Consider the following 15877-nt stretch of genomic DNA (forward strand, 5'->3'; position numbering starts at 1 on the left):
GCTTGCTTTGTCAAGGCCATTAGGAGTGCAAGAGTGAGTCTTCTAGCAAGATAGAGTCTTATATAATGTAACATAATCAAGGAAATGATATCGTGTTACTTTTTTTGTATTCTATTGGTTGGAAACAAGTCACAGGCCTCATCTCCATTCATGGGAAGGTATTACATAAAGGTGTAAAATACTGGGAAGCAGGTAGAGCAGGAGGACTAGCTAAGAGTCTATCTGCCCAATAACTCTTGCAGTCCCAATATGGAAGGTGAGAAGGTAGAATGGGTTCTGGTCCTTAAGTTACCAAGGCTAAGTCAGTGGGTTCTCCTGCCAGTGACTGTTGATCTGTAATGGTGATGCAACTATGAAGAGAGGGTTAGAATTGCTTTGCAGGGGTGCACAGTAGCAGCACAGCTCATTGCCTGGTGGTTGTGACAGCAGTGTCCTGAGATTGTCCCTGAGGTGCAGTCTGTGGGGGCTCCTTGTTTCCTGTCAGTTACAGTCTTTTTCTCCTATCTCTGTTCAGCTATGTGATCCTTTCTATGCAGCCTTCTAAGAAATTACCCCTTAGGCTTAAGATAGTCAGAGTTGTTTCTGTTATTTGTAACTAAGGATGTGACAGACCCTGTACATGTAGCTGGAATAATTATAAATAGTTGTCACAGCATGGGTTAATAGGAGAAGGAGAGGGAGGTAGAGGCCAGATTCGGATGGCCTTGTCAGCCATAGTAAGTTTACACTTCATCTTGAGATTCATTTAACTGTTTTTTTTGTTTTGTTTTTTTTTTTTGAGATGGAATCTCGCTCTGTTGCCCAGGCTGGAGTTCAGTGGCACGATCTTGGCTCACTGCAAGCTCCGCCTCCCGGGTTCACGCCATTCTCCTGCCTCAGCCTCCCGAGTAGCTGGGACTACAGGCGCCCGCCATCACGCCCAGCTAATTTTTTGTATTTTTAGCAGACAGGGTTTCACCGTGTTAGCCAGGATGGTCTTGATCTCCTGACCTCGTTATCCATCTGCCTTGGCCTCCCAAAGTGCTGGGATTACAGGAGTGAGCCACAGTGCCCGGCCTCATTTAACTGTTTTTTTTTTTTTTTTTTTTTTTTTTTTTTTTTTTGAGACGGAGTCTTGCTCTGTCACCCAGACTGGAGTTCAGTGGCATGATCTTGGCTCACTGCAAGCTCTGCCTCCCAGCTTCATGCAGTTCTCAGCCTCTCGAGTAGCTGGGACTACAGGCGCCCACCACCACGCCTGGCTAATTTTTTTGTATTTTTAGTAGAGACGGGGTTTCACTGTGTTAGCCAGGATGGTCTTGATCTCCTGACTTCATGATCTGCCCGCCTTGGCCTTCCAAAGTGCTGGGATTATAGGTGTGAGCCACTGAGCTTGGTCCATTTAATTGTTTTAAGCAAGCAAGTAACATATAGGAATAGTCTTGTGAGGGCTTTTTGAAGGATGAGTTTGAAGACAATGAGACTGGTATAAGTGAACTAGTCAGAAGACTTTCCCAGTCAAGTAGGTGAGGGAAGATGAGACTTGAGGTGGTGCCAATGGGATGGAAAGAGGAGGCAGATTGGAGAAATAGTGAGGTTATAGAGGCAATAAGACTTGTTCATTTATTGGATGTGAGGAAAGGACAAGGAAGGAGTCCAGGATGATTTCCAGGTTTCTGGTTGAGGCAACTGGATGGGTGGTGAGGAACTGGGACAGGGAATAGAGGAGCAGGCTGGTGACAGGCTGTAGAGCACATTGTTTATGTGCATCCTCCCGTCCTCCCAGAAGGAATCCATCACTTTTTCCACTTTTATAGGCGTTTCCACACTGTCTTACTGTCCGGAAAGAGCAAACGCGGTGGAAAGGGACAGAAGAGCCAGAATTCCGTCTAGTTTGATCACTGATTTGCTGGGTGACCTGGTGCATTTCACTCCCCTCAGTCTCTTTATCTGTAATATGAGAATGCGCAGATTTGCCTCCTAAGTGTGATGTGAGAATTAGGTGAGGGTTGGCAGGCACTAAATAAAAAGGCATGCATTAGCCTTCTATTCATTAGTTGTGTTATTCTGTTTCCTTCCTGCTCCCGGCCCCTCTCTCTTTAGTTGCTTGAGGACACCGATCGACTCGAACTCATTTTTGGGTCCCCAGCACTGAGCTTGGCCCGGCAGTTTCATGAATGGATGAAAGACTCAATGGGAGTCCGCAGCCTGGCCGGCGCGCCGAAAGCCCCGCCCCCTTCTGGTCCTCCGACTGCGCGCCAGGGCCACGGGCGGGTCCTTTGCGACCGTTCGCTGGCGCGTGCGCGGGAGTCGGCGCGCGGCCGGAGGTGGCGGGCGGGATCCCGGTGCGCGCGCGTGAGGGGCGGGGCCGGCTGTAGGCAGGCGGCTGAGCCGGCGGCGGGTGGCCTGCCCAGCGTGTGCCGGGTGGGAGAAGGCGAGGCGGCAGCGATGCTGTCTCTTCCGTGAGGAGTGCAGAGGAGGTCGCGGCGCCGGAGGCCCCAGAAGGCTCGAAGGCGCCGCGGGCTGGAGTCGGTGGCTTAGGGCGCCCGCCCGGCCATGGTGGCCGCGGGCGGTGGTTGGCGCGGCTGCGCTGCGGCCCGGGGCAGTGCGGAGCCGGGACAGTCGCGGCGCTGACGCCCGTGGGCCCCAGCTGCGGATATGAAGCGGAGCCGCTGCCGCGACCGACCGCAGCCGCCGCCGCCCGACCGCCGGGAGGATGGAGTTCAGCGGGCGGCGGAGCAGCCCCAGTCTTTGCTGCCGCGCCGGCGAGCGCCGCCCGGGAGGCAGCGGCTGGAGGAGCGGACGGGCCCCGCGGGGCCCGAGGGCAAGGAGCAGGTAGGGCGGGTTGGGATCCGGGTGGGGGAACCTGAATGGAAGCCGTGGGGGAGGGGATCTTCGGCGGGAGGACCCGGGCTGGAGCTTTGGAGGGGTGGGGTCTGAGTAGTTCGCGGGGAGGAGTGGGAGGTCTGGGGAGGCCGAGAAATGGGGAGTGGAGAAATGAAAGTGGTGGCCTGGGGTTGTATTGGAAATGGGGGAGTAGAAGAATGAAAAATTGGTGCAAGAGATAGGGGTTCTAGATGGGGCGAAAGGACGCTGGAATGCGGGCTGAGTGTGTGAGCTGCAACGAGTAGGCTTACTAAAGAGGCGTTGAGGAGTTGCCCGTAGGAGTAAATAGAGTAAGATGGGGTAAGTCAATTTGATACAGTGTTATCCTGTTGTAAAAACGGATGACACTCCCAAGCATTCTCTGATTTGGCCATCATTATACTTTTGTACCAGTGTGTTCACAATCATTGTTAAGGCTCTCTTTACCAACCATCTATTTCACAAGAAAGCACTTGTGAAACACCTGCATGTGAGCAGTGTTAAGCCCAATTTTGTGAACAGAATTCGTAGATCTATGGTTTGCCTTCTAGTTTTCCACTGAAAACACATTATTGGGAAAACACAGCAGCATACAAATATTCATGGAGTTTCTGAATGAACAGGATGTGTTTATATAATTTATTAGTCAAGAGTAGGTGTATTTATGAGTAAGGGATAAAGGTCAGTTTTATCAGGCAAGAGAAGCTCCCACTAGTAGCGGTAGTAAGTTTAGTGAAAGGAGAATAAGTGATCTTTGGTCTTGTTGGATTTACAGAAAAATGTTCGGTAGTAATGAACTCTAGTGACAGCTTTCCTTTTGTTCAGCTCTATTCGGGATCCTAGTGACTTCATCCTTAAATGTTTTAAGACTTCTTATAGGTCTCTTACCTCTTTTCTCTCAGATAAATTAGCATTTTCCTTAGACACTTTTTTTTTTTGAGACGAAGTCTCGCTCTGTCGCCCAGGCGAGAGTGCAGTGGCGTTATTTCGGCTCACTGCAACCTCCACCTCCTGGGTTCAGCGATTCTCCTGCCTCAGCCTCCCGACTAGCTGGGATTACAGGTACCTACCACCATGTCCAGCTAATTTTTTTGTATTTTTAGTAGAGACAGGGTTTCACCATGTTGGCCAGGCTGGTCTCGAACTCCGACCTCAGGTAATCGGGATTACAGGCATGAGCCACTGTGCCCGGCCCTTTAGACACTTTAAAAATTATATACCATGCTAGGTAGCCCTTGGACTTTTCTCCCCTTTTGTTCTTCCACCTCTTATTCCCCACTGAGTCCTGAGGAGACTGCACCATTGACCATCTCTGCCCGTGCTTTCAGCTGCTGAGCGTTGTCCTCTTGCTGCAATTTACTCCCCCATGTGCCTAATACTTATCTTTTACATTCTCTGCAGTATCATCTAGTCAAAACTTGTACAATGAACTTCAAGTCCAGATCCTTTCCTGTCTCAGTTTACCTGTCCAGTTCACCTTACTGCATATTTCATGAAAGAGTTCAAGATTACTTGATTTTTCCCTCCTCTTTATTTTATGATTTTTGTGTTTACTCATCCTTAGCTTCAATCTCAGAGGAAGAAGTACTCATCCTCCTCTCCGAGGCTAATTTCTCTACTTATGTCTTTGATTTCCTCCTCTTTTGTTTGCCTTAGACCCTTGTTACTCTCTTTGTTTTATATCACAAATAAAAACAAAACAACATAATTTCCCTGAATTGTGTAACCTACCCAAACTACTTTGTTATCTCTTCTTGCTTCCCCAACAACCTGCTTGAAAAATGAGTTTGTATTCAGTGTCTTAGCTTCCTCACCTTGTATACATTTCTAATATGGTTTGGCTTCTTCACTTATACTTTCCCAAAACTGATGTCTTTAAGGTCAACAAAACCTTTTTTTGTGTGGGATTACTTTTTTATTGAGGTTTGACAAATCAAAGGTTCATTCAGTCCATGAAATATTACAGAATGAGTACCTGTATGATCACAACTCACATCAGGATGGAGAACATTCCCAGTACCCTAAAATGCTCCCTGTGCTTTCTCCTAGCACTACCCTTTTACAGATGTAACCTCCCTCACTACTTCTGTCACTATAGATTTGTTTTGAACTAATACTTCATATAAATGGAATCGTAGTCTGTACTGTTTTGTGACCAGATTCTTTCATTCAGATCATGTCTTGAGACTCATCCATGTTGTTGCTTGTAGGAACAGTTCTTTTTCATTGCTGTGTAATTTTCCATTGTATGAATGTATTGTGATGGTTACTAAAACTTATTTTTCTTTTTGAGACAGGATCTCTGTCACCCAGGCTGGAGTGTAGTGGTGCAGTCATAGCTCACGGCAGCCTTGAACTCCCAGGCTCAAGTGATCCTCCTGCCTCAGCCTCCCAAGTAGCTGGGACCATAGTCACATACCACCATGTCTGGCTAATTTTTTAATTTCTTTTTCTTTTTCTTTTTGAGACGGAGTCTTGCCTGTTGCCCAGGCTGGAGTGCAGCGGCACATTCTCGGCTCACTGCAACCTCTGGTCCCGGATTCAAGCGATTCTCCTGCCTCAGCCTCCCGAATAGCTGGGATTACAGGCATGCACCACCATGCCTGGCTAATTCTCTATTTTTAGTGGAGATGGGGTTTCACCATGTTGGCCAGGCTAGTCACGAGCTCCTAACCTCAGATGATCTGCCCGCCTTGGCCTCCCAAAGCGCTGGGATTACAGGCGTGAACTACCACGGCCTAATTTTTTATTTTTTTGTAGAGGCGGTATCTTACCATGTTGCTCAGGCTAGCCTCGAACTCCTGGGCTCAAGTGATTCTCCCACCTTGACCTCCCAAAGTGCTGGGATTACAGGCATGAATGCCCAGCTTGTTTTTCAAATTAAAATATAATTCATGGCTGCTTGTGAAAAGTTTTCATTGTGAAATAGTTACAGAGGGAAATATGTAAAAGTCCTGGGAACCTTTAAATTACTAAATCTGATAGTCTTTCCCTCATCTTGTCCGACCTCTGTGAACTGTTTGTCACTGTTGACTGTGTGTTCCTTCTTGACATTTTTTTCTCTTTTTTCATATTATAATATCCATTCTGTTACTGCTTCTTTGACTGCTCTCTTGTGTGTCTTTGTCTGTTTTCTCTTCCTGTTCCTGAAATGTTCCTTGAGGACATGTCCTCTGTCCTTAGCTTGATCCTTTATCGTACTCTATTTAGCAGGCTCACTCTGTTTGTAGATGTTGAGGATGTAGAACAAGGGTCTGCAGTCCTCTTTATTTATGGCATTGTGTCACAGAACATCCTTGTAAAGTGAGCTGAGTCTCTTTAGGTGTGACCTCTTTCCTTAGCTCTACATTTCCATTTTTGTGCGTAACATTTCCACCATAGACTCATCATTTGTGTTCTTAACATTTGTGATTTTTTTTTTTTTTTTTGAGACAGGGTCTCACTTTGTCGCCCAGGCTGGAGTGCAGTGGTGGGACCTCAGCTCAGCTCACTGCAACCTTTGCCTCCCAGGCTCAAGTGATTCTCCAGCTTCAGCCTCCCCAGTAGCTGGGATTACAGGCGCCCACCACCACGCCTGGCTAATTTTTGTATTTTTAGTAGAGACGGGGTTTCACTATGTTGGCCAGGCTGATCTTGAACTCCTGACCTCAGGTGATCCACCTGCCTCGGCCTCCCAAAGTGCTGGGATTACAGGTGTGAGCCACTGTGCCCGGCCTAACATTTGTGATTTTTATAATTTGATAGTGACCTTGAGAGTTCATAATTTGTAATAATTTATGATTTTAAAAGGCCAAAATTTTCATTGTGTGTGTTGAGACTGGTTGAATTCTATTTATTTGGGTAGTAAGAGCCCAGCTGATCAGCAAGCATCTACATCTCACACGTAACTTTTTTTTTCCGTTTCTCATGACATGGAACAGTGCTTGTTACACTTTTTATTATACTGGTATTTAGGAATACGTTCTAATCAGGACGTAGGACTTGGATCTCCAGAAGGTCAGTGGTTTACTGTATCATGAAAATAGAATAATTTCTGTGTTGAAATGTGCTTCTCTCTGTATCTTTCCTTTTTGTCATCCAACATGAAATTACATCCATGGCTTTTTTTGTTTGTTTGTTTGTTTGTTTTTTTTGAGACAGAGTCTTGCTCTTTCTCCCAGGCCAGAGTGCAGTGGCGCGATCTTGGCTCGCTGCAAGCTCTGCCTCCCGGGTTCATGCCATTCTCCTGCCTCAGCCTCCCGAGTAGCTGGGACCACAGGCGCCCGCCACCGCCCCCGGCTAATTTTTTGTATTTTTTTAGTAGAGACAGGGTTTCACCGTGTTAGCCAGGATGATCTCGATCTCCTGACCTCGTGATCCGCCCGCCTCGGCCTCCCAAAGTGCTGGGATTACAGGCGTGAGCCACTGTGCCCGGCCTGTTTGTTTGTTTGTTTTTGAGATGGAGTCTTGCTCTGTCGCCCAGGCTGGAGTGCAGTGGCACAATCTCAGCTTATTGTATCCTCTGCCTCCCAGGTTCAAGTGTTTCTCCTGTCTCAGCCTCCTGAGTAGCACATGCCTGGCTAATTTTTTGTATTTAGTAGAGATGGGGTTTCACCGTGTTGCCCAGGCTGGTCTCGAACTCCTGAGCTCAGGCAGTCCAGCCGCCTTAGCCTCCCAAAGTATTAGGATTACAGGCGTGAGCCACTGCGCCTGGCCCACATCTGTGGTCTTTTACTTCTTCTCCTTTGACTCCCTTAGCCAGTCTGGCATTAGGTTCTCTCGATTCTACCTTCATGAAATCTTTCAAACCATTATTCCCATTGTCACTACCTTAATTTCATATTTATAAAGTTTAGTCTTGGTTGTTGCAATATCTTAACTGTATTTACTCAGTCTTCAGTCTTTTAACCTCTAATATATTTCATGTTCTATTAACAAAAGATTGGAACTCATTGCCTCCCTGGCTAATGGTAAGTGCTTTATAAATACTCGTTAAATGTTCATTTCATTTCTCTATATTCATAGACCTTCATTAGCTTCTTATTACGCATAGAATTAAGCCTGAAGACCTTGGCATTCAAGATCTACTTGATACTTAGCACTTTTTATTAGAAGAGTCAAAGTTAGATGCCACTTCTCTTGGTTCCTTAGGACCCTCTGCTTTTCTTGATCATGGCATACAATACTAAAATTGTCTTGTTTCTCTCATTAGTAGGTTCTTTGAGACTCAGACTGTTCCATTTACTTCTGTATACCTAGGGCTTAGTATAGTACTTGAAACATAGTTATTTGTGTATTTATTAGAAACACAGATATTTGCTCAATGTCCTAATTGATTGTAAGTCAGTCAAATGAATTCCTCTGAGGCTGTCTTAATCATCATGGTATCTTCAGCCTCTAGTATTTTAACTGGTATGTAATAGACATTCAGTAAGTATTTGTTTATTGTTAGGCACTTTGATATACTTTAATTAGTCATCAGTTTGAAAAGCTCTTTATTCTCTGCCTCTGCATATTAAAATTCTACTCAGTTTTCCAGGCCTAACTCAAATGCCACAGAAACTTCTGTGAGGCCAGGTGTGGTGGCTCATACTTGTAATCCAAGCACTTTGGGAGATTGAGCAGGCGGGTTGCTTGAGCCCAGGAGTTTGAGACCAGACTGAGCAACATGGTGAAACCCCATCTCTACAAAAAATACAAAAATTAGTTGGGGTTGGTGGTGCACGCCTGTGGGCCCAGCTACTTGGGAGGCTGAGGTGGGACTCCAGGAAGTTGAGGCTGCAGTGAGCCAAGGTTGTACCACTGCACTCCAGTCTGGGTGACAGAGTGAGACTGTGTCTCAAAGAGAAAGCAAAAAACAAACAAACAAAAACAAAACCACACACACAAAAAGAAACTCTTCTGCAAAGTTGTTTTTCCACATGGGATCCTTGGAGGATCCTTAATTGGGCTTCAGGAAATCTGTGAATGTCCTGAAATTCCAGTCCTCAAAATTCTGTGGTTTAAAAGTGAAAGCTTAGGTTCCAAGAGATTAAATGCAAAAATGATTGGAAAGCACATAATAAGTAGGTGCTTAATAAGTAGTCTTGTCTCATTTTGTTTCTGTAACACATTGTTTGATCCATTCCTGGGCATATAAGGTAGATGCTGAATAAATATTTGCTGAATGAAAGGATGAATGTGTTTTAGCACTTTCATCTTTCTGTATTCATTTGTATTTCATTTTTGCTTTTAAGTTGCATGTTATTGAAGGTAAGAACTACGTCATCATTTTGTCTAACAATGCAGAGCCAAAGGCTTTGCTCACAATAGGTGCTCAGTAATTATTTATTGAATGAATGAATGGAGAATGATTCAAATATTTTGAATTTTGGTAATTTGAGTAATAATGGTTGTATGATAGGAGTAGACAAAGGAAATAGAATATTTTTGGGGATGGCAGAAGATGAGTTCAACTTTAGTTCCTAAAATACCCTCAGTGTGACAGGAATTTTAAAAAATTATTTTAATGGAAATCAGAACCTCTTTCCTCTGCATTACAGGGTTAGTACATTGGGAAAAGCATAGGGCAGAAAGCACATAGAAGGGAAGCTGCATAATATATATAGGGAACTATAATCGGTTTTCTATTGCCAGACCCAGAGCTTTACGTTGAAGGCATAAATGCTAAGTTAGAGATTAAAGAAGCTTTGATTGTTGAGGGTCTTTAGTGTGATATAAAAGGATAATTGGCTGGGTGTGGTGGCTCACGCCTGTAATCCCAGCACTTTGGGAGGCCAAGGCGGGTGGATCACCTAAGGTTAGGAGTTCGAGACCAGTCTGGCCAACATGATGAAACCCCGTCTCTACTAAAAATACAAAAATTAGCCAGGTGTCTTGGTGGGCGCCTGTAATCCCAGCTACTTGGGAGGCTGAGGCAGGAGAATCGCTTGAACCCAGGAGGTGGAGGTTGCGGTGAGCCAAAATCGCGCCACTGCACTCCATCCTGGCAACAGAGCGAGAGTCCATCTCAAAAAAAAAAAAAAAACCATAAGTAGGGGAACAGTATATTCTTTTTTTTTTTTTTTTTTGAGGCAGAGTCTTGCTCTGTGGCCCAGGCTGGAGTGCAGTGGCACGATCTCGGCTCACCGCAACTTCCGCCTCCCGGGTTCAAGCTATTCTCCTGCCTCAGCCTCCCAAGTAGCTGGGATTACAGGCATTCGCCACCACGCCTGGCTAATTTTGTATTTTAGTAGAGATGGAGTTTTTCCATGTTGGTCAGGCTGGTCTCAAACTCCCGACCTCAAGTAATCCACCCGGCTCGGCCTCTTAAAGTGTTGGGATTACAGGCATGGGCCACCGTGCCTAGCCCAGAGCAGTATATTCTTTTTTTTTTTTTCTTTGAGAGGAAGTCTCGCTCTTGTCTCCCAGGCTGGAGTGCGATGGCGCGATCTCGGCTCACTGCAGCCTCTGCCTGCGGGGTTCAAGCAATTCTCCTGCCTCAGCCTCTCGAGTAGCTGGGATGCCACCACGCCCAGCAAATTTTTGTATTTTTGTATTCTTTTTTTTTTTTGAGACGGAGTCTCGCTCTGTCGCCCAGACTCGACTGCAGTGGCGCAATCTCGGCTCACTGCAAGCTCCGCCTCCCAGGTTTGCGCCATTCTCCTGCCTCAGCCTCCGGAGTAGCTGGGACTACAGGCTCTTGCCACCACGCCTGGCTAATTTTTTTGTATTTTTAGTAGAGGCGGGGTATCACCACGATAGCCAGGATGGTCTCCGTCTCCTGACCCCGTGATCTGCCCTCCTCCGCCTCCCAAAGTGCTGGGATTACAGGAGTGAGCCACTGCACCCGGCTTTTTTTTTTTTTTTTTTTTTTTGAGACAGAGTCTCACTTTGTCACCCAGGCTGGAGTACAGTGGCCTGATCTTGGCTCACTCCAAGCTCCGCTTCCCGGGTTCCCGCCATTCTCCTGCCTCAGCCTCCCGAGTAGCTGGGACTACAGGAGCCTGCCACCACGCCCAGCTAATTTTTTTGTATTTTTAGTAGAGACGGGGTTTCACTGTTAGCCAGGATAGTCTTGATCTCCTGAGCTCGTGATCTGCCCGTCTCGGCCTCCCAAAGTGCTAGGATTATAGGCGTGAGCCACTGCGCCCGGCCTAATTTTTGTATTTTTAGTAAAGACGGGGTTTCACCATGTTAGCCAGGCTGGTCTGGACCTCCTGACCTCAGGTGATCTGCCCGCCTCGGCCTCCCAAAGTGCTGGGATTACAGGTGTGAGCCACCACGCACGGCACAGGAGCAGTATATTCTTATTTGTGTTTTAGTTGGATTACTCTGGCCACTGTGTGGAGGATAGGATGCAGGACATGCTGTTGAGACTTGAGCATTTGAGAAATCTTCCGAGTTTTCAGTGCAAAAGTTTATTTGACCTCCTTTCCCTCTTATCCAGGGTATGGGTAAGGGCCAGCTCCTCAAAAGCTATGAACTTTGAAATATTTAGTTTCATCAAAAGTACTGGGAGCAGAGAGCCTATGGTGGCTTGAAGCAGGTTGGCAAATGTTCCCTGATGAGGGTAGGACACATGTGCTTACAGAGTTTTCCCATCTTTGTTCTGGATGTCTCTTGGCCTAAAGATCAATCTGTAAGCTTTTTTTTTTTTTTTTTGACGGAGTCTCGCACTGTTGTCGGGGCTGGAGTGTAGTGGTGCCATCTTGGCTCACTGCAACCTCCGCCTCCCAGGTTCAAGTGATTCTCCTGCCTCAGCCTCCTGAGTAGCTGGGATTACAGGCATGTGCCACCACGCCTGGCTAATTTTGTATTTTTTAGTAGAGACTAGGTTTCTCCATGTTGGTCAGGCTGTCTCAAACTCCCGACCTCAGGTGATCCGCCCACCTCAGCCTCCCAAAGTGCTGGGATTTCAGGCATCGGCCGCTGTGCCTGGCCCTACTCCTATTTTTAACAGTCTGTGTAACATTTTCATTTGGATAGCTCAGAGACCTCTCAAACTTAACATGTCCAAAAATGAAGTCTTGATTTTTCACTTTCTAGTCTGCTTCTTCCCCAGTCTTCCTCATGTCAATAGATAGCACTACTCATTTACCAGAACAAAACTGGAGGTTGTGTTTGATTTTTTTCTTAACCTTACCTGTATTCCACATTCAGTCCCTCAGGTCTGTTTGCTGCTACAGTTGTCCCTCAATATCTCTGGGGGATTGAGTACATGACCCCCTGCAGATACCAAACTCTGGTATGCTCAAGTTCTATCTATAAAATGGCGTAGTATTTGCATGTAACCTATGTATATCCTCCCATGTACTTTAAATCATCTCCAGATTATTTATAATACATAATACAATGTAAATGCTATGTAAATAGCTGTTATACTCTATTGCTTAGGGAATAGTGACAAGAAAAAATATCTGTACATGTTCAGTATAGATGCAACTATTTATTTTCTTTTTCTCTGAATACAGTCATGTTCCACATAATTATGTTTTTTGGTTTTTTTTTGTTGTTTTTTTTTTTGAGACAGAGTCTCACTGTTGCCCAGGCTGGAGTGCAGTGGTGCGATCTCGGCTCACTGCAGGCTCCGCCCCCCGGGGTTCACACCATTCTCCTGCCTCAGCCTCCCGAGTAGCTGGGACTACAGGCGCCCGCCATCTCGCCTGGCTAATTTGTTGTATTTTTTTAGTAGAGTAGAGACGTGGTTTCACTACGTTAGCCAGGATGGTCTCGATCTCCTGACCTCGTGATCCGCCCACGTCAGCCTCCCAAAGTGCTGGGATTACAGGCGTGAGCCACCGCGCCCGGCCCATAATTATGTTTTAGTCAGTGATGGATGACATACAAGATGGGGGTCCCATAAGATTATTATTATTATTATTATCATTTTTTTTTTTTTGAGACTGAGTCTTGCTGTGTTGCTCAGGCTGGAGTGCAGTGGTGCGATCTCAGCTCACTGGAACCTCCGCCTCCTGGGTTCAAGTGATTCTCCTGCCTCAGCCTCCCAAGTAGCTAGGATTACAGGCAGCCGCCACCACGCCTGGCCAATTTTTTTTTTTTTTGAGCGAAGTTTCGCTCTTGTCCCCCAGGCTGGAGTGCAGTGGCACGATCTTGGCTCACTGCAACCTCTGCCTTCCGGATTCAGATGATTTTTCTGCCTCAGCCTCCCGAGTAGCTGGGATTACAGGCTTCTGCCACCACACCTGGCTAATTTTTATATTTTTAGTAGAGACAGGGTTTCACCATGTTGGCCAGGCTGGTCTCGAACTTCTGACGTCAGGTGATCTGCCCACCTCGGCCTCCCAAAGTGCTGGGATTATAGGCATGAACCACTGCGCCTGGCCAGATTATTTTTTTTTATTAAAATTTTTTTTTTTAAATAGAGATGAAGTCTTGCTATGTTGCCCAGGCTGGTCTTGAACTCTTGGCCTCAAGCAATCCTTCTGCCTTGGCCTTCCAAAGTGTTGGGATTATAGGCATGAACTATTATGCCTGGCTTCCCATAAGATTATAACAGAGTTGAAAAATTTCTATTGCCTAGTGACATCTAGCTATTACAACATTGTAGTGCAACACATTACATGTTCATGGTAATGCCTGTGTAAACAAACCTACAGCACTGCCGTGGTATAAAGGTACAGCACATAGAGTTAGTGCATGCACAGCACATAATACCTAATGATGATAATATACAACTATGTTACTTGCTTATGTATTTACTATACTATACTTTCTATTGTTATTTTAGAGTGTACCCCTACTTATTAAAAAAAAAAAGTTGGCCGGGCGCGGTGGCTCACGCCTGTAATCCCAGCACTTTGGGAGGCCAAGGCGGGCGGATCACGAAGTCAGGAGATCAAGACCATCCTGGCTAACACAGTGAAACCCTGTTTCTACTAAAAATACAAAAAAATTAGCCAGGCATGGTGGCGGGCGCCTGTATTCCCAGCTGCGCGGGAGGCTGAGGCAGGGGAATGGTGTGAACCCCAGGGGGCAGAGCCTGCAGTGAGCCGAGATCACGCCACTGCACTCCTGCCTGGGCGACAGCGAGACTCCGTCTCAAAAAACAAAACAAAACAAAACAAAAGTTAACTGTAAAACAGCCTCAGACAAGTCCTTCAGTGTAATTCCAGGGAAGGCATTGTTACCATAGGAGATGACAGCTCCCTGTCACCTCCATTATTGCTCCATTATTGCCCCTGAATACCTTCCCATGGGACAAGATGTGGAGGTGGAAGACAGTGATATTGATGATCTCGACCCTGTGTAGGCCTAGGCTAGTGCGTATGTTTGTATCTTACTTTCTAACAAAACAGTTTTAAAAGTAAAAAAAGAAAATTTTGTTAATAGAAAAAAGCTTATAGAATAAGGATAATGAAAGAAAATATTTTGTATAATGTGTTTGTATTTTAAGCTAAGTGTTATTACAGAAGAGTCAAAAAGTTATAAAAGGCTGGGCATGGTGGCTCGCGTCTGTAATCTCAGCACTTTGGGAAGCTGAGGTGGGAGGATCACTTGAGCCCGGGAGTTGGAGACCAGTCTAGGCAAGATAGGAAGACTGTCTTTACAAAAAATAAAAAAAATTAGCTGGGTGTGGCACTTTGGGAGGCTGAGGAGTGTGGATCATGAGGTCAGGAGATGGAGACCATCCTGGCTAACACGGTGAAACCCCGTCTCTACTAAAAATACACAAAATTAGCTGGGCGTAGGGTCGGGCGTGGTGGCTCACACTTGTAATCCCAGCACTTTGGGAGGCCGAGGCAGGTGGATCACGAGATCAGGAGATTGAGACCATGGTGAAACCCCGTCTCTACTAAAAATACAAAAAATTAGCTGGGCGTGGTGGCGGGCGCCTGTAGTCCCAGCTACTCGGAGAGGCTGAGGCAGGAGAATGGCGTGAACCCGGGAGGCGGAGCTTGCAGTGAGCCGAGATTGCGTCACTGCACTCCAGCCTGGGTGACAGAGCAAGACTCCGTCTCAAAAAAAAAAAAAAAAAAAAAAATTAGCTGGGCATTGTAGTGGGCGCCTGTAGTCCCAGCTACTTGGGAGGCTGAGGCAGGATAATGGCATGAACCTGGGAGGCGGAGCTTGCAGTGAGCCGAGATTGTGCCACTGCACTCCAGCCTGGGCGACAGAGCAAGACTCCATCTCAAAAAAAAATAAAAAAAAAAAAAATTAGCTGGGTGTGGTGGCTCATGCCTGTAGTCCCAGCTATGTTGGGGGGCTAAGGCAGGAGGATGGCTTGAGTGCAGTAGTTAGAGGCTGCAGTGAGCTATGATTGTGCCACCATATTCCAGCGTTGGCAACAGAATGACACCCTTTTTTAAAAAAAATTAAAAAGTTTATAAAGTAAAAAATTACAGTAAGCTAAGGTTAATTTATTATTAAAAATATTTTATTTTTAAGACGGAGTCTCTTTTTGTCCCTCAGGCTGGAGTGCAGTGGTGTGATTTTGGCTCACTGCAACCTCCACCTTCCGAGTTCAAGTAATTCTCCTGCCTTAGTCTCCTGAGTAGCTGGGATTATGGGTGCCTGCCACCATGCCTGGCTAATTTTTATATTTTTATTAGAGACAGGGTTTCGCCATGTTAGTCAGGGTGGTCTTGAACTCCTGACCTCAGGTGATCCACCCGCCTCAGCCTCTCAAAGTGCTGGGATTACAGGCGTGAGCCACCACACCCGGCCTAAAGAGAGAAAAATATTTTAAAATGAACTTACAGGCTGGGCACGGTGGCTCACACCTATGATCCCAACACTTTGGGAGGTCGAGGCGGGTATATCACCTGAGGTCAGGAGTTTGAGACCAGCCTGGCAAACATGGCAAAACCCCGTCACTACTAAAAATACTAAAATTAGCCCAGCGTGGTGGCGCACGCCTATAGTTCCAGCTACTTGGGAGGCTGAGGCAGGACAATTGCTTGAACTCGGGAGTTGGAGGTTGCAGTGAGCCAAGATCACGCCATTGCACTCCAGCCTGGGCGACAAGAGCGAAACTCTATCTCAAAAATAAAAAGAAAAGGCTATCTTGACCTTTGATTTGTTGGTGTTATTAAACTGTTCTTTTATTTTATTC

General features: G+C 46.1%; 1 protein-coding gene across 8 annotated transcripts in view; it reads left to right on the top strand.

Annotated features, from left to right (window-relative positions):
- Positions 1–2344: 2344 nt before the first annotated feature.
- MAST2 (microtubule associated serine/threonine kinase 2) overlaps positions 2345–15877 on the top strand; it is a 229155-nt gene continuing 215622 nt past the window's right edge. For all 8 annotated transcript variants that reach the window (XM_030823812.1, XM_030823814.1, XM_030823815.1 and 5 more), the window contains exon 1: positions 2345–2814. In XM_030823812.1, coding sequence (XP_030679672.1) covers positions 2638–2814 — 177 coding nt within the window. In that variant the 5' untranslated portion in view covers positions 2345–2637. The remainder of the gene's footprint in view (positions 2815–15877) is intronic.

The sequence above is a fragment of the Nomascus leucogenys genome, chromosome 12 (genome assembly GCF_006542625.1).
Source record: "Nomascus leucogenys isolate Asia chromosome 12, Asia_NLE_v1, whole genome shotgun sequence".
NCBI classification, from domain to species: Eukaryota; Metazoa; Chordata; class Mammalia; order Primates; family Hylobatidae; genus Nomascus; species Nomascus leucogenys.